At 35.5% G+C, this 19882-nt stretch overlaps 1 protein-coding gene across 1 annotated transcript in view; it reads right to left on the reverse strand.

Annotated features, from left to right (window-relative positions):
* The window catches only part of LOC119645291, a 148147-nt gene extending 129243 nt beyond the window's left edge, over nucleotides 1-18904 (reverse strand). Inside the window, exon 1 of the mRNA XM_038045419.1 lies at nucleotides 16753-18904. Within this exon, the coding sequence (XP_037901347.1) occupies nucleotides 16753-18615 (1863 nt within the window). The 5' untranslated portion in view covers nucleotides 18616-18904. The remainder of the gene's footprint in view (nucleotides 1-16752) is intronic.
* Nucleotides 18905-19882: the final 978 nt, after the last annotated feature.

Raw genomic sequence — 19882 nt, forward strand, 5'->3', positions numbered from 1 at the left:
TTCCCAAACATACTAACAATATCGCTGTCGTTATTATTCTACAAATTAAGAGCAAATAATATTTTAATAAAGTTAAAAAAAAAAAAAAGCAAAAAAAAAAAAAGTAAGAAAATTATATTTGGTAAAAAGGAAGAAAAGAATTATATTTTCACACTCATATAATATTAGACAAGTGATTTTTTCTATTTTCATAATGAAAGTGATGTATATAGAGTGGTTGCTATGCTTTATGAGTTACAAGCAAAAAACACGGGAGCCTTTGACTTGTTTGGGTCATTTGCGAATTCTTTTGCAAATTTGTAAATGATATCTTAATTTATGCAAACGGAGGAATGTCTGCCGCAGGCACTACACAGTTCGGCAGACGGCTGGATAGACAGATGAACAGATACCCATGCTGAGGTGCATTTCGATTTTGAGATTAATCAAAGACTTAGATATTTTGTAGGAATTTTGAAGCTTGCTTCTTCATGTTATGAAGGTATCAAAAAGAAAATCAAACTTTGATACATCTTTATATTGGGTGAGCGTGCAAGCATTACGCCATCGCCAATAGGCGCCAATAGTTTAAAATTTGGTAGATTTATCTGCCGTAGTTTATGAGTAATAAGCAAAACACCAATAATTTACTATTTATTCTCAAAATACTGTAGGTGTCTCCTCCGACCCATTGGGACCATTTTCAATGCCCATCTACGTGCATAAACTTTCAATATTCCTGCCAAATTTGAACTCGATACCTTCATTCTTGCGACATTACGCAGACAAACATACTTAAATCGGTTCGGAACTTGATGCTGATCAAGAATATATATATACTTTATGGACTCTCTGAAGCGTCCTTCTGGGCGTTGCAAATGTCTCGACAATATAAATATACTCTTCATTTTTCGCTAATGGGTCATGATATAGGGTGTAATAAAAAATCATACATCTACATCTATATATGCGTGGCACTAGGAAGACTACATTAAATTACATCAATCGCGACGTATCATTTAATTCTAGACTTAAGGTGCGCTGTAGCTTGCTTTCAGCATAAGTTTTGCTTATTACTTTCAGTGCAAATTCAATCAAGTTTTCTTGTTTCGATAAGAAATCTATTCCTCTTTTACAAATTCATCGGAGAATAAAGAAGACGAAAGCCGCTAAAGCGTATGTAAAAATAATTTTTTCTCCACTCATCTTAAAGACAAAACATTTTATATCTACATTTTTTTTCTATGCACAGTATATATGTTAGTCCATATATTTAATATAATTGCATATATATTCAAGGTTAGCTATATTTATTTAATAGACATTACTTTGTTGGATCACCAGGTCATGCACAGACTGCAGGGCTAGGTAAACTGAGTTTATAACTTAATTTCCCAGTCCGAGCACGGGTTTGCGGATATATCCAGCAAATTATCTGCACTCTGAAATAGTGTCAAACACTTAAATGATGCCTTTAACAATTTCAAGTTCAAGAACAGCAATCGTCCATGTTGCTTATGGAGAAACTCCCCCCGTACGTCTCCCCTTGCTTAAAAGACCTTTGTTCACTCGAGCTGATAAACATAAATATATTGATTCAAGTACTGTTTCAGAAGATAATTTGCACTGTTTACAGAGGTGAATTTTCTATCAATCCATGTGCCTGCAACTAACTCATTACTTGCATATACAAAAAAAAAATAATAACGAATCTTTTCCGGAGATACTTCGAGGTAATGTGGGCGATAATTCTGGCGCCATCCCTACTCCTCTTATCGCGCGTGGCTTAGTGTCGGTGGCTCTAAGCGAATCGGTTTTTCTGCGAAAGTTTACTCCGGTTCCTGATGTAGATGGAAAATTTCATATTTCTACATTTATGCCCAGATGCTACGTAATGCAGGTAAGAGGGATTGCTTCTGCACTCACTCAAAGTCCTTAAAGTAGGAAAAATGGCTAGAAGACCAAATTACCGCGATATATTCTAAGCATCGTCTCACTGATGACACATACAACTCTTTCGTTATAGAAGAGACGTGGGATTGTTTAGACTAACGTTTAATAAAACCTAGAGATGCAATGTGAAATCCGCTTATATTATTGAACGAATGAAACAGTTTTGCACGATCTGAACATCTAATATCACTTCCTTTAGGGACACCTGACCTAACCACGCTTTCAACGGACATAAAAAAGTTGAATAGCCATGTGAGCGCGATCCTTCAAATAAGAACTAAAGCAGTATAGTAAAGATCTTCGAAAAACCAGTCTTACATAACTTCAATAGCAACAGATTATGATTGACTCTGTCAAGCGCATACTGTTACTTACGTTGCTTTTAACAAGACCATGGTGTTGATGTTGAGAAGCTATTGATGAAAGTGAAATGTAAGAAACTGTCACTTTCACGACTCACGAAACTCATTATCAGTAACATATTTTATTGATTCATGCAGGTTGGAGAATGTGTACTCATTCCTCAACCTAGTTGTTCTGTTCGATCATAAACTTTGCTTCAATTTACGTATTGAACAATCTTTTTGAATAAATTTAGCTCAGTGCTAGGCGTTATTAAATACGTGTCAAACTAATTCGTTAACTGTCGAGGATTATTATAATTAAAATGATGTTCAGGCACACAAACCACAATACCGCTATGTAGAATAAGGAAGGCGAGATTCGTGTTTGATGTTGAGATTTCATCTGTTTTAGTAAAGCAAAGAGGAGTCTTTACTTACTAAAATGCCTATCCCATAAACTATATATCATATATATATATATTCTATATATCATAGTTTGAGAACGATGGTCATGATAAATTGCTTATCCATGTCAGAACCAGATGAAAGTATCATCTTCACTTAGACAAAATATACAAACATGAACAAACGATGTCGAACAAAGAACAAAGAAAATAATATCAGCAATGGGCAAACGGTGATTGCGTGATCACTATGCACGCATGCATATGCATGTAAACACAACGACCTATCGCAGAGATCTATCGCAAGAAAAATATAATTCAATGAATTCTAAATGACGTTTACAAACTAATTTCGGTATTGGATCTCGTCGGTTCCATTAAAACTACATTTTTTTATTAGCTGTGTATTGCTGAAGGTGTACTTAAAGTAAAATTTGAATTTGTTCTTTCTCGAGCTACGCCCCGCCAATATATAAAATATAAATTTTTGCTAAACTGTGGTATGTTAACATTGCGCTCCTAGTTATTGCATACCAGCTGTTGAGCATATGGTTCAGATAGATTTCCTTCGGTAATATAGCGTCAAGGACTATCATAGGCACGCTCCATCTGTCAAAAGATCACTTAGCATAAGTTACCTAAGGACGATTCTTTATTAAAAAGCCGTACTGGTCAACCATCATCGACCGACGGCCACGAAGTAAAACACCGCAAAGATTTCCCAACGACAATAAGGACAATAAAATTACCATAAAAACCAGTAACATGAAGAGAAATACATATATATACATATATATATATACATATATATATACATATATACATATATACATATATATTAAATACAATGAAACAATCACAGCAGAAGAAGTAAATTCAAATACACGCACACATATGAACAAGAAACAGGAACTGTTCATTCATGCATAATTTTTTTTTTTTTTATTCATTTTACCATAAGTTTGTTTGTTTGTCGTTGTATTTGCGTGTCTGTACATATGTGCGTAGTGACAAACGATACTGTTGTGTATACATGTCAGTATGTTTACCAATCTGAGTTAAAACAATCCTATCATCCGATGCAAACATGCATTTTTTTTTTTTTCTCACTCCTTGGTCTATTTTCACAAACACATACACATATAAATCTTACTCTGTAAGAAAATAATTCAATTTAAGTATATAAGCGACTGTTTTGTTTTTCAGTAAAAAGACAGAAAAAATCCTCATCACAAATCAAAATCACGTCCTTTTAATATTGTAGCGATGCTCTGGTTTAGTTGTCTGACAAATAACTAAGTCCTCAATAGTGTGTAAATCAAGTGCGAACCATATTCCGTGAAGGCGGACTTGAACTCTTTAAAGGTTAAGTCGAACAAAGAGATAACCTCGCAATGCACCCAACAACCTCCATACGTTCAACCTGTGTGATTAGGCGCTGCATTGGTTTACGCGCAATGTTGCCGGGTATATATATATATATGTATATGTTGCTATGTTCCCTCTACTACGAGCTAATAGTCAAGGAAAGCGTTATTGGAAACGTTACCCTTCCTCGGCCAAATAGCAATTTGGTAAAGGGACGCAGCACACGTTCCTCAAAAATAGGCGCGAATCGGTTATAGATGTAAGCTTCGCAAGCGGCGTGCTGACATCATATGCGTCATGGAAGCTTAGCAATATCTACACACGTAACCATAATTTGTGAGCGTTCATTTTATAGAATCCTAGCTTCGCAAGTATTGGGTTCAATTTTTTTACTATTTTTCTGCTATTATTGTTATTGTTGTAGTACATTATCTATAAGACTATAATTTAACTTTTAATAAATATCAGACATTATCTCTGATCGTTTTAATTATTCACGTAAGATATTGTGCTTCAAATGCCATCAATATATCAATCTATCTAAATTCTTAAACGTACGCATTGATCCATGTGGCTGTACTAGTCATTCGAATAAGAATAAGTTAATCCTCACATCTTCATTGTTGAGTTCTACCATTCCAGAAGGCCATCAGTAATCATAGGAAGACAGGGAGTCGAAACCACTTAAAAATTTGCAGAAACCGCAACAAAAATAATAATTGCGTGACCAATTCGGAGATTTCCGAATGCAACAGAAACACATGCATATCTTGTAAAGGATATTCATGGCTAATTAACAGAAAAACTTACGGTGGTTCTTGATGATGTAGAGAAAAGTACTAACGCACTTTAAATGACTGCTACTGAGCAGGTTAGGACAGGTGAGACCCCCGTTGCTACTACAGATGCCATTCAACAGCCACATTGACATTGAGGAATACATCGATGAATCAATAAAGGAATAGATCACGCTGGTTGAAGAAAAGTAAAGCAAGCTGCTCACTAACCAGCAATAGCAGAAACTTTCCCTAAAATGAATTTGACAATATTTGATGGGATCTACTTGAAGTGGAAACAATTTCATCGTTCATTCTTTGATATGGTGCATAAAAAACCATTATCAGGTATGAAGAAAGTTATGTCATTTAAAGGCCAATCTACGCCGTGAAACACAAAAAGGCTTATTCGCCACATACCCGTGATAAAAACAAGGTATGATCTCGCATAGGAGATACTCAAAGGGAGTAAGTGCCATTTTCGAAGAATTACACAGTCAAACAATCAAACCGATACACCCTGTATCGCAACTCTGCAAATGATCCGTGTATAACAAAAGAGTCACTTTTGGATTTCAACAGTTGAGGAATCGACACACAAACTTAGCATCTTATATTAATGCGTATTTTGGTATAAACAATTATACAAGTTCACACGTATATTCTTGAATCCTGGGCATATACTAGACGCTTGCATGTGTTTTGGTCACTTTTTCACTTAACAAAGGTATTTATTGAGAAAAATTGATACAATATATGATATATTAGTCAACATATTTTTTATCATTTTTTACTATTTTTTTCCAACTTTCTGGCAACATGCCCTTAGCGCGTTAGAGAAACGATACTGATTTGGCAACGATCCAATCATCGATCTATTTTCACACACATCTACAACTTTACGAAACTGCGTGCGATGTCTGCTGAATGCGCTGGGCGTGTCAGAACTTCCCGTTCGAGTTTCAACAGTGTATCCTTGACGACAAGTGCAACAAATGGCCAAAATGATATGTTCAGTCAATTCATATGGTAGCCATTTTAGCCGCCAATGCTGACGTCTTTTGCAACAGTATATCGTTCAATTTGTTCAATTGACGTCAATAGACATTTTCAATTCAGACGGAGATTTTAATCGATTTTAGAAGCTCATAATACGCTAGAATTTGCTGATCCCATCAAAACGTTATCAACGTTTGTCGTACTGCTTTACACGCTGACGATATCGATATATATATCCATCGCATGAACTTGTTTGTGAAATAATTAACAAATTCAAAATTGTGGTTAGTCTAATGTCTAGTCACTTACATAAATGGAAGATGAAATTTAAAGCCCCTTCGTTCATCTATTTTGATAGCTCAAGATCATGAAGTTTCTTTTTCGGATCACGTCAAGTACATGAGACTCATATTATTGAACAAAAAGTTAATCGTCCGCAATCATGCTCAGCATATCAAAAACAAATACAATATTGCCATAAAAATGCTACATCCATTAACGAACACAAATTCTATACTGAGTACTACAAACAAGATTCTCTTATGTTATGTGGTTTTGCAATCAATTATATTGTATGTATGTCTAGTATAGGGTAACTGTGCTCTAATTCACATCAACAATTTGCAAAAGTGCCAAAACAAGTGATGGAAGGTGATGTTCAATTTTGCTTAGGTACGGTTCTATGAAAAAATTGCACAAAATAACAAGCCCTTCCCAAACAAAAACTATTAAACGACATAAAAAAAAAAAACAAAGAATTAAATTAGATTGTCGCTTATTTCACAACATTCTTATATATGAACTTTTTGTAGCCCTTAATACACAGCCTATTTAACAAGCCAAGTTACGATATTTGACTTTCATCGGAGGTTTCTATTTATAAATTTTACTTTGCTATGTGCATTATATATATATATATATTATATATATATATATATATATATATATATATTGTGTAAACTCTAATACTGTTTCTTTTTAGGTTTATAGTGTTATAAACTTAAGCAAATATGTAACATTCTTACATAAGTGTTTAAAAAACTCTACAATAAAACCAACATTGAACATTGCAGTAACTTATTGAGTGGCCGGCATCTTTGATCTGCCGTTTACTGCAAATACTCTTATACAACAAACATGCAGGCAATTGCAATTGTTATGGGATGAGGCATTGCCAGATCATTTGTAGCATAATTGCTTAAGGTTTCCAAGTGATCTGGTTATGCTAAATAATAAGTAAATCAATACCACGACGTATATTAGAAAAGGGAAACGAAAATGCGGTGCAGCTCTATACGTTTGTAGTCGCGACCAAAGAGACATAGAAGGTAGCGGTTTACTTAAGATCTACGAGCAACATCAAAGTCCCGTATGGCTCGTCTGAATGGTACTAGGAGTACAACTCACATCAAAAGTTGAAGAATTGTCCTGATACACGTACATATCTATTATCAGATTCTCAAGTTGTCTTGGCATGGATCAGCTCGTCATAAGGATGCTTTCAAACATTTGTAGCTAATAGGATTACTAGAGTTCATGCAGTAGTAGGAAATAAAGCATCTATTTTAGTTCTATTTTCCGCTGTTTCGTTACATGACAATTACCAGACCGCCCTCACCTAACTTTACCTTAAACTTTAGCGAAACAAAAACGACTGACCGCTGCGTATATCCTCCCAGTAAATACAACAGAGCAGACCAGCGACTTTGTATATGAGATAGACTACAAGAATTATTTTAGATATTTACTCCATCTACTGGCGTATATAGTGCGGTTTCGTAAAAATGTAAAAGGCCATCTAACAAACCATAATGTTAGCCTCCACTAGAATAGTTGTCTAATTGTTTAAATATCAGGAAAAGAGAACATGCAACGAGTGTGCAGCGAAAACGCTTCATTCCACCTGGTACCTCTTATTTAGGCAGATTGTGAGAAGCTGCCATAAAATCCGCTAAACTTTAATTTCTAAGAGGAGCGCCCATGACCTATGAAGAATTAGAAACTGTAGCGGTCAAGGTCGAAATAATATTACATTCATAGCCATCAACAACTTTATCAGCAGGCGCAAAAGATCTCACAGGTTTTTCCACCACTTTTTATTGAGAGAACGAGTAACGGCATTAATTTTGATTCGTTGAAAATGGGTTTTACAAATCAAGAGCAAATTTTGGCCACGAAAAACGTAGAGGCTAGATGGTCGTAATTGAGGAACATAACATGCCCTCCCATGCTAGTCATTGGAAAGAATCACTGCTACACACTCGAGGATTGATAAAGATGTTATGGTCGTTGATGTAACAACTGTGACAGGGATCGATCCATTGATTAGGGCCGTTGCCAGTAACATAAGAATCATTTCTACGATACCATATCCATATACCTCCAACAGTCATTGGAACTTAGTGGCATATTATGACTTGAATCCCTTCAAAACACAACTTCATAAGAACATTATTTGTGCAATCATTCTTTATGTGAAATCGTTTACATTGAGATTACGATGAACTAACACCCTATTCCGATAATATCGACATAAAAGAGGAGCAATTTATGTACTCGGATCCATAGCACACTTGCTATTTCCGAGTACGCAGAAAAGAGATTTAACACTATAGGATTAACTAAGGGCAATGATCAGTTAACACTTTTTACAAAGCAAACTTCGACAATTGACTCAACAATAAACAGAATAAATCACGATCAAGTAAACGAGTTCTCCAATTTACATAAGATAATCTCATAAGAAATTAATTTTTACGAGATAATATGTGTAGAATTTATACCCGACAAACGTGGAGTCGTAAATGAAATAAGCCTAATTGATCTCTTGGTCTGCTCTTGGCTTTCATCAAAATCTTTAATGCGTAAATTTTTTGCTTCTTTTACACAATACAGAGCGTAAAGCTTACCACATTTTTGTCAAGCAATATATAATAAGAGCAATAATAATAATTAAATCCCTTTCTTAATTATTACCGTGAAATGCTCTCACCACATCCTGCTCGTCGGTTGAAAACATTGCACGCATCACCAACTCACAAACCCATAGTTTGAAATTAATTCTTATGATTCCCTTTATATTAAATACGAAAGTTGCTTACATTTGCGATTTGGATTCTAGTTAGCACACCATGCTATTATTATAAGTCAACCTAATTATGACAGCGTAATTTCAACTTGTTAATTTTATTTTCAGTACTAGTTTCAATTAGAATTCTAGTTTCTGGTTCTGGGACACTGACTGGGAGTTTTAGTTGCAATAGAAATTGTGACGTAAGCCACAGCACCAACAAAATGCCCGATTTTTCTACACGAGACTTCAATTAACCTTGACGATGACGGATGTTCAACGGATATGGAACTCGTCCCTCAACGTATTTTCATTGTTGTTAATCATAATGAAATAAATTCATTGCTGTTAACACAAAAGCAAGTATATGACGAAGTTGTTAATGTAATTTTTCATTTACCCCCAGCCATATATGCAAGGAGTGTGATATTATTTTATTAGTTATATGGATGCTAGACTAATGTTTAATATGAGATAATTAAAATTTACGATTTACGAATTAAATATAAAGAAGTAATGAACGTAAGAGAAAGGACTCGACGACTGTACTATTTTACAACTTGTGTGCTACTTTATAATTTCACTCGCCGACTTCGACTTAATGACTGACTTGTTGCTCTCTGTTTCTCTGCAGCGTCACTTTGTTCGTTTTACTTGGCGTTTACCCGATCAGCTCTCCACTGCTTGCAGTAGTCTAAGCATCTAGGCCAGGTCCCAGAATTTCCTTTCAATCTATAATAGAATATATGTAAAGGTAGAGATTGCAACAGAACACGTTATGTATGAAATTCTAGACATATAATTTTTTGATATAAGTTGCCCAGAAGACAATATCAAGAAGCTATCATACTATTCCAATCTATTTCTGTATGACATAGTTCTTGCAGTCCGTAATCCTCAGTTAGCAAACCAAACAACAATTATGTGAAATTCTAAGCACACATTATACTCTACCAACATTTTGCAAATTTGGAGAGCGCTTATAGGCATTCGTCAAGAACAGATTCATGACTGGTTTACCCGAAAAAAAAATCCAACAAGTTGTGTGAAGACGACGACACACTTCATGATGCATTTAAAAAAGCATTGATAAGCGAAACGAAAATTTTATATAATGCTAATGGTGTTGGCAATCATCGTAATTGCGTTAATAAATGGAGCCTTTATAAATAGCCCCAGGAACAATGCGAAGAAAGCCGATAAAACCTAAATTCAACTTCAAATTTTGTTAATAGCGAATCAAATTTTGATAATTCAGTTTTTCAGTTTTATGGATAAATTGCACGGTTGTTTACACATGTTTCCAGTAGAAGCTGACAGTGTTGGTGTTATAACAGTCTATGGCACGGACGCTTGCTGCACTGATGTGATAATTGCATATCAATCGTTAGGTGAGTACGACGCAATAATGACCTATAATAGTATCATGGAAGCATTTCCTGTTGTAATATTGGATACAACAAATCCTCTACTCCTTGGTCACCCATTTCTTAACGCCTTTCGTTTTAAACTACGTCAATTAAATGATACCGAGTTACAAAAAGATTATACATAGATCGTTGATCAAATTAAAAGTAAAGAAATAAGAATAATGTCACGTACTAAATAGTTGCCTTAGCTCGACTTTAATATTTTCATTTGTTTTTGTTTTCATCTTGACCACCAGAGTCTATATTTTCGTTGGATGTACTCGTTATGAGTTTAACCGAGTGTCACGATGACGTCATTTGCGTTATTGTTGTGTATGTGTATGCCATATTAATGCCTTTTATTGCTATTTATATTTTATTTGCATTATTTATATTTTATTTGCAATTTTGAATGAAAGCCGAACCGAAAGCAACTTTTAAAAAATGTATGCGCAAAGAAAATGCATTGAATGGTTTCATTAGCCACTGTTAATTCTTCAGGCAAATGCAAATGTTTGGTTTGTGTTGTTGTTATTGCGTAGATATTTTGCGCAGCCCGAGAACGATTTTAAACGAAATGTTTGATTACATTTTATTTAACAAAAATATCAAGGTGGTACGTCTTTAAGAGATTTTTGCTTGATAAAAATTAAGCCGACTTTTTAATTTAGAAATACAAATTAAACGGACTGTTTAATTTTTGTGCACTTTGATTAATCATGACACTAACAACGAATTTGCCTATGCTAGCAATTAATCGCATCAATTTTTCACAAAATATTTTTAGATTTTTGCAAAGATGTTAACGAACGATACAAACTCTTTTGCGTCAATTCTATTGCGATTGGGAAGCAATATGAACAATATGACTTGTAAAACCTAAAACCGACGCGATCAAGAAAAACGAACGAATTTGAAGATTGCGTGTTAATATTATTTTAGTTTGCGCGCCAAACGAAACGATGTTTTGTGCTTAAAAGACCAAAAAATAAATAATACTGAAAACTAATATATATGTATGCATATATAAACCAACTATTATTGCATGCATATGCATGCACACAGGCGAAAAAGAAAGTACTTATAACTAACTTGAACTAACTTAAAGCTATGTGAATTATTAATGCATTAGGTTGCGTTTGCAGAAGGCGAACGCAAGTGATTGTTTCTCAAGAGAAAACCTGCCACGAACTATAAGGATTTGCTCGTGTTGGAGAAATGAATGATATGTCTGTTCAAAATGCCAAAGACGTGTTTTTTTTTTTTTTTTGCTATGCCAGCTGGAGTTAAAAATCTGAGGAAGATACTGCTAGTCCATACTAACGGCATGCACGATTCGCCATCAATGGCGCCTGCGTACTGAAACTACACCGCATACTCTTCTTCAACTACTCTCCCACGCGGGACCACCGCTAGGTACTTCGTTGGGGCGGGTTACAATTGGTGTTTTTCGTTCGGTGGGACCTTAACATACTAATCTATTAACTTCCATTCCCTCTTCTCTCCACTCAATCACTCTCTAAGCGGCATAATTAGCGTTGCATCTTTGTCGCAAAAGTATTGACCTTGCTCCGGGCTTCCAGCTTGTCGGTCATCTTGCTGCATATCTCATATGACCATCATATAGATCGCCCAAATGCGTCAAACCTTGAACAGCTGAATATGACATAGTCGATGTCCTGCGCCGTCGCATTTCGAGCGTACTGACGAGTCTTTGGGACCGAGTCTGTGCAAGTAGCTTCGAAAGCAGCCGAAACCAATCAGAAACTGCGTGAGGTAGTAATTTACATTCCCCTGATGTCTCTCTATCCATAGCGATACGTTTGGGGTGAGTGAGAACGGCCACCTACCGTTCGCTCGCTTTCCCGCCGAGCTTGCCACATATTCACAGACGTCAAGCGTTCTTTCGTCTTGAGGATGGTCTCTTGTACCTGCCCTCTCTACTTCCTTTCGTAGACGCATCTCATCTCATCCGCCAGAATATCACCTTATATCTGCATTTTTGTTAGTCATGTAGTTCGATTTCACCACTAGTGCGGACATCCACGCTCGGCTGCCGTGCAACACAACTGATGTGACTACCGCAGATACCATCTTCCTTGCGGTAGCTCTAAGCTCTTCAGTATTTGCCTGAAGCTTAGCCGATTATCGATCACAACTCCTAAGTATTTCAGTACCGGGCAAGATGTAACAGTAAGGTTACCGGCTCTCATCCGCATACTCTCAATTTTTTTCTAGCTGCTTATTATTTACATTTACCCCGGATTTAACTAAATGAATATAATTTCATTATTGCCATTTTACCATTTCATTTTGTTTAATTGCAATTTTAATGCATTTATTCCCACCATCGAATGCGGATAGATCGATTTTGTCGAAACGTTTGCAGCACTCAAAAGGATCATCAAAAGTTGCTTTGAAACGTCTACATTCATGGCCAGTATCAAAATTTAAATCGATATAGGCATGGCTGCCTGTGTGTCGGAGACTTGCTGTAAGCCTTCTTCTTATCGAAAAAATTAAGATAACGACTTCAAACTTGATAAAATGGTTAACAATTCTTTCACGCAGGATCAAATCATGGTGATAGGGCACACTCACAGCATAATGTGAACTGTTTTGCAGAGCAAAAAAAATTAAATCGTTTTCGCCTCACTTATAAAGTGTGATCCTACACCACCTATGCAAAATTGGGAAAAATCGGCTCAATCTATCCAATACTATAAACAGCTGAAACATCAATTTTACGCTTTTTTGAGTTTTGACGTTGTAGCGTGTTTGTAAAATATTCGACCATATAAATTTTCTTCTTTTCATTTTTGTAATAATTTTAATAATAATAATTCAAAACAAAAATTATAGGTACAAAAGTTATCGGCAAAAGCCGAATATAATTTTTTTTACTTGTTTTACTTTGCTTTTACTTATTAATTTATTTATTACTAAAACGGTTTATTTTCATTTGAATATAAATTGCTAAGTTTTTTTCCACTCAGACAGTTCTTGTATGCAAGAATGCAGTGAACCAACTAACCAACTAACGAACTAACCAACCAGCCGGCAGACGCTTATCAGAAATACACATTTGCAGTTTTTAAACAAACCAATTGTGCACGGAAACAAAGTTTTCTGTGCATAGTTTAAGGCTCGTATAGGAAACTTTTTAATACTGCATCTGCATAAAGGATGCCGTAAAAGGCTTTAGGTAGTGAATTGCATAACAATTCAATTCTCCTTTCCTATTAGCGCCGTTTCAAACGTAAACAAAATCAAGTAAAATAAAATATATTCGCTTGGGGACGCAATGCTTGCCACCCTTCGTTTAGGTTCGAAAACACTTGTCACCAATTTGTTGTACGCTTCTGAAAATACGGCATAGAAATAAAGACAATGTCCATCATTGGTAACAAAGCGATGAATATGCCTTAAATTAAGTTCACAACACTAGATTGTGAATTTATTATAGTGACTTATATATAAACATATTTTAATAGCTTACTTTTAATAGTATTTGTCTAAAAACACTAAATTCTTCCTTTCGGCATCTCTTTCATCTCTCTCCTTTATTTTATGTTTTATTCATAAACATTTCTATTACTTATCCAATATTTTCAAAAACTTCGCTTCACACAAAATGAAGAATGTTTCAACTAAACTTCACTTTCTCAAATATGTGATTGTGTTATTGTTTATCAACCACCAAACACTCGAACAGAAAAGCGATATCCATCTACATCCACTATCTTATTGCAATAAGGAGCGAAAATCGATCGTAGAGTGTATGCATTTCAATCTAGATTTATATGGGCCTAAATATCCAGGTATAAATAAAGAAGACTTATTTCTATCTAAAGCGTCTTTATTGTACGTGTATGTCGTTCCTTCTTTTCTCTTCGTCTTCTCCTTACTTTTTTCTTAACAGCTTTGACTACACTCTTTTTTCCGATCTAGTCGAGTGTCGTAGTGAATACGGAGATTTTATTAAGTATTATACGGTACAAGAAAAGTGCTATAATTTCGATGACATAATTTAGAAAACTAAGACAATTGACAAGTTTTGAAAATTTTAAGGTCGATTCAACTAGTTTTCAAAGTTATCATGCGTGCTGATCATCGATGTAGAATTTAGTTGTTAAAAAATTTCTTAAAGGCTCTGGAACATATTTTCAAAAAGTCTTAAGTTGCAATCTTTTGCAATTTAACTTAGAATTCTAGATCATGATGCAAAATTTGTTGTAGTTAACAGTAACGAAAAAATACTGCTCAAATACCTTTACCTTTCATCAGCGTATTTATTGGCTAATTGCCACTAAAGTGTGGTACAAAATTATTGTTCCAGATATGAATTTTTAAAAAACATCCAGAGATCATCATTAAAATGATATTATTTGCAAATAAAAATTTCCCTATTACACATTATATCACAATATTATCTTATACCGTTTTTACCTCAAATTAAGAAAAAAAAAATTATATATTAGTTTGGGGAAAAAGAAATCCATTATTTTTTCGGTAGATGGCTGCACTGATAGAGTATCGAGTATAGAGTATGCACTCGTAAAGTATCGATCAAACAATTTCCGATACTGTACATTTACATACTGTACATTTCACAGTAAAAAAAATTCTTTTGCTATTTTTTGTTTGGTGCATTCAGTTGTGAGTTACAGCGTGTTAAAAATGGAAGTGAACAAAGAGAAAATTCGGTACATTTTACAGTTTTTCTTTGACAAAGGCGAAAATGCAAGCCAGGCGGCTAAAATTGTGATTAGTGTTTATGGTTCCGATACTGTAACAGCCAATTATGTGCAATTTTGGTTTCGTAGATTCCGTTCAGGAATGATGCACTTCGCACAGGTAGGCCGGTCGTCGAAAATCTCGATAAATTCAGAGAAATGATCGAAGTTGACCGGCATGTTAGCAGTCGTAACATCGCCCAGGAGCTAAAAATCGACCATAAAACAGTTTTAAACCATTTACACAAAGCTGGATTCAAAAAGAAGCTCGATGTTTGGATGCCACACCAATTAACAGAGAAAAACATGATGGATCGAATTTCCATCTGCGAAGCCTTGGCCAAACGGAATGAGATAGACCCATTTCTTAAACGGATGGTGACTGGAGATGAGAAATGGATCACATACGATAACCCTGTGCGAAAACGATCGTGGTCAAAGAGCGGTGAAGCACCTCAAACGGCCAGGAAGGTTTTGCTATGCATTTGGTGGGACTGGAAGGGGATTATTTATTATGAGTTGCTTCCATATGGCCAAACGCTAAATTCTGGTCTCTACTGTCAACAACTGGACCGTTTGAAGATAGCGATTGACCAGAAACAGGGGGAGGTGTCGTGTTCCACCAGGACAACGCTAGGCCAAACACATCTACAGTGACTCGCCAGAAACTTCGGGAGCTTGGTTGGGAAGTTTTAATGCATCCGCCATACAGTCCGGACTTGGCACCAAGCGATTATCATCTTTTTCTTGCATTTTGCAAAATTTCTTTAATGATAAAAAATTGGAATCTAGGGAGGATTGTGAAAATCGACTACTAGAGTATTTTGCAATTAGAGACCAGGACTTCTATGAGAGAGGCATTTTGAAGTTACCTTTAAAATGGCAACAAATCATACAATAAAAAGGGTGCATATTTGACCCAAATCGGACAATCCGAAGCATGTTAAATAAAGTCCTGAAGTTCATATAAAAATTATGGATTTCTTTTTCCCCAAACTAATATTAAGTGGAAACTCTAGGTCTATATCGGTATTAAGTACTGATAAAAGAAGAAAGAAATGATCTTCTACATGCGTAATAGATGCCTGTTGCCTGTTGCCTGTTGCTGAGATTTTCATAATACATTATACATATGTAAGTAAAAATTTATCGAGTATTCCCATTCACACCACGGAGCATACAATTAAATTCAAGTTTACAGAACAAAACAATTTTTGAAAATTGTTTCAGTAAATAAACAAGGGAATATTTTAACTTATGCAACCTCGACAACCTGAACCTGAGCGTAGAAAATCTATTTGAATTTTTATATCGGAATTGTCACTTAGGTTGAAAATACCATTATCGTTAGCGAAACTGACGTGACTTCCACTTGAAAAGTGCACAAAGTTTCGCCCGAAGGACAGTAGTAGGATTAGGGCGGTAGAAATATTTAATGCGATCAATACCAAGTAAGAGCATACATGTATCCTCTGTTAAGTCTTTTCATACAAAATCACTCAAAATTATAATGCGTTGGCTGACTGAAAATAGGATAGGGGGAATCGAGGCATTTATGTGTGAATCTCTTTCAATACTTATAACGCAAGTATTTTAAAACCAAAAGATTGCTCAACGAAAACAAAAGACGTTTAAGTATCATAACAAAACATGAACACTATATATGGATATGTATGTATATATGTAGGATTCGAATCGAAAATTAAGCATTTACCTGATAGTCCATTGAATTGCCGTAACCCATATGATTGCAGGAGCATGAGCAATGCTTGATATGTTGTTCGAGCTCGTCATCAATTGAATGATGCTTCGATGGATTTTGACTATCGCTGGGACCCGAAATGTTTGCAGTTGTTGTTGTATAATTTTCGGAACAATGAAAGCCACCATGCATCCTATGTTGCTTTTGGCCGTTTGTGGTATTGCTGGCAAACAAATTATCGCTACAGCAACTATTGAAAGAATCATTTATCAAAGGACAATCATTAAAATTCCCACTTATCATAGGGGCAGGTTGCAAAGCTTGCAATTTTGTTGTAATTGTTGTTGTCGCTGCATCGGATGTTGGTAAAAATGGTAATTTGTTATTATGATATGATTTGTTTAGCTTTAAATTGGTAACTGAAGGATTCGCTATGATGGTGGGAGAAGTTAAAGTAACATCCGCCCCCGCAGTGCTACCAGTTTTGTTATGAACATTTATAGTAAAATCTGTATAATTTGGTATGTCAGCTGAGGAAGACTTTAACAGAGCTCTATTCTGTTGGCTAACAGCACTCGTATAAAGAGCAGGCATCTCTCTGCCGATTAGCATATCATTAACGTGTGAAGTGGAATCACGCAACAGCGAATTATCTCGTTGCCGTTCACCGGAAAAGCTTTTACGTCGTGAGAGGGTATGATGAAAAGCTTCATAAGCAACAGTTTCTTCATTGTTCTGGTCAGAAATGCGCGTAGTAGTGATAGTGTTAGTATTTGTATTGACAGGATATCGCGTTAAAGACAGATATTTGGGAAAATTACGTACAAAGCCACCAGCAATTGGTGCTACATCGGGTGGTTTTTCACCGGTCGTATTTACTGCCGTTGAAGCAGCCGTTAACATTAAACTTAACATTTCTACTGAATCATTGACCAAGGGAACACTACAGGATTGGGTTTCTGCATTTATACCTTCGTAGCTCTCCTGTAATGGTACGGGACATAAAGCCTTAGTTTTGCCATAACTTTCCAACGACTGAGTTTCGTCTGGGTCTACCTCATCTGAAGTATTAGATTCTAAATCTGAAGCTCTACTGTTATTCGGTTGCTGCTGTTGCCGAGGAAACTTGGCACTTTGCGCGACAATCGCTGAATTATTAATGTTATACTTCCAATATGTTTTGTTAGTGCCAGGTATACGGTGCAGCGTCCGCTTTATATTTAATTCACGTTTGCGTTCTTGTTTTTGAGCCTCCAGCTGTTGTAAGGTCTTAAAGGTTTTTCGTACGGGTTGTGTATGATGCAAAGTATTACAGCATCGTGAAGGTGGTGAAGTGAAAATGGGCGAGGAACTATATGACTGCTGTGACGGCGATAAGCTGCCGCTAAACTTGTTAGATTTCTTGTTACCGCTTTCCGCAAAACGGGATCGCAATGAATGCGCGGATAGGGAAAGAGATTTAGTAAATTTTAATCGGCCCTCAACACCACTGCTGCCGTTACATTCCGATCCGTCTGTCAGTACATCCTTCGTTTTATTTTTAAATTTCTTCACCATATAATAGCATTCATTTATGGTCGGCAATTTCATTAAATGCTGGGTTTGCAACTGCACATATACATGATTATTATTATTGCTATTGTTATTATTATTATTGTTATTATTATTATTGTTGTTAGTTTTATTGTTGCCAATAATAGAAAAATCTCTCTGCTGCTGTTCGTCAGTTGACGTTGATTGAGGCGGCGGTGGTGGTGGTGTTATTAGTTGCAGATCATTCAAACCTTTTTGACTTAGTGCCAGAAATTCCGTTTGTTCTTCCTCTTCTTCCTCGAGTGCTTTGAGAGCACGCAAATCCCATTCACCGGATGTCATTAACAAACACTGATGTATCTCCCACTGATTTTTATGTCAAGCGTCAAGCACTTTTTAGTGAAACCTTTGGGACGATATGGAGAAAACAAATTCCTTCTCGCAAAAATTTCTATTTAGACTTTTCTGTTTTATCATCAACACATATTCATTTCAATTTCTGTTTTTTTTTCCTGTCATTTGTGCGTAGGCCTGCGGCAGATTGTTTCAGTTTATTTATCTTGTTTTGTTCTTTTTAGGTCACATGCATAAGTTTACTGCTTTATTTTTTCTCACTTATATTTCCATTTATCAGCATATGCTGATGTGCTCTAAATAGAAGGATGAAATATTTACAACATGCAGAGTGTCAACCATTTCGCAAAAAACGGGAGACGCACTCATGTTTAATTGAATATTTTTCTATTTTTACTCTCATTCCTTTTACATTTCCCTGGATGAGAAAAGTTAAGTTTTTAAAAAGGAAGAGCGCCTGTGAATTTATGGCTTTAAGTAAAGAAAACAACCAACCACTCGCATATATGATATATTGGTGCGCACCAAATCTCCGGGTTTTTTTTTTTTTTTTTTTTTTGATCAATCAAAAATTGAAAATTTTAAGAGAAATGCAAAATACGATTTATTCAAGACATTATTCATAACATAAATATGAACTCCCTACGGAAGAGACAACCAGCGTTTTAAGATTGTGTACAAGAACAACTATTTTTTGCATACAATTATGACAATAGAAATCTCACCCGAACAAACTATCACTCATCAATTGTAACCTACGTGAGTCTAATGTAAAATGTCTGCTGATAGCGGCAAGGCGGATAGCACTGTCCATGTTAGTGCTGATAACATTCGTTTGGTTGTACCAATACATAATAGGCTGCATTTAGGTGCATTAGGCCCGAAAAGGAACTGTCATAGATTAATAGCTCAGTTTGGGTGCATCTTCATTATTTATGCTTTGAATAACGTCACGCATCCTTTGTTCATTGCCCATAATAAGTCAGCAGCGTTATCTTTCGAATTAAGCAGAAGAAGTTGCATTTAAACATTGGCATGTTCGTTTATTATTTAATTTTCACTTTCCTAATTTAAATTTTTATTAGTCTATAATTCTGAAATATCAGATTTTTTTAGATGCCGATAATATCTTCCAGCTTTATTACGATCAAGTTCCAAATTAATAACTTAAACTGCTGCGATTATCTATATGAATGACCCTAGAATTGATAAATAATTTGATTACGGCGATGTCAGAAATTCAGTACATTGCAGC

Source organism: Glossina fuscipes, unplaced genomic scaffold (assembly GCF_014805625.2).
Source record: "Glossina fuscipes isolate IAEA_lab_2018 unplaced genomic scaffold, Yale_Gfus_2 1, whole genome shotgun sequence".
In the NCBI taxonomy this organism is placed as follows: domain Eukaryota; kingdom Metazoa; phylum Arthropoda; class Insecta; order Diptera; family Glossinidae; genus Glossina; species Glossina fuscipes.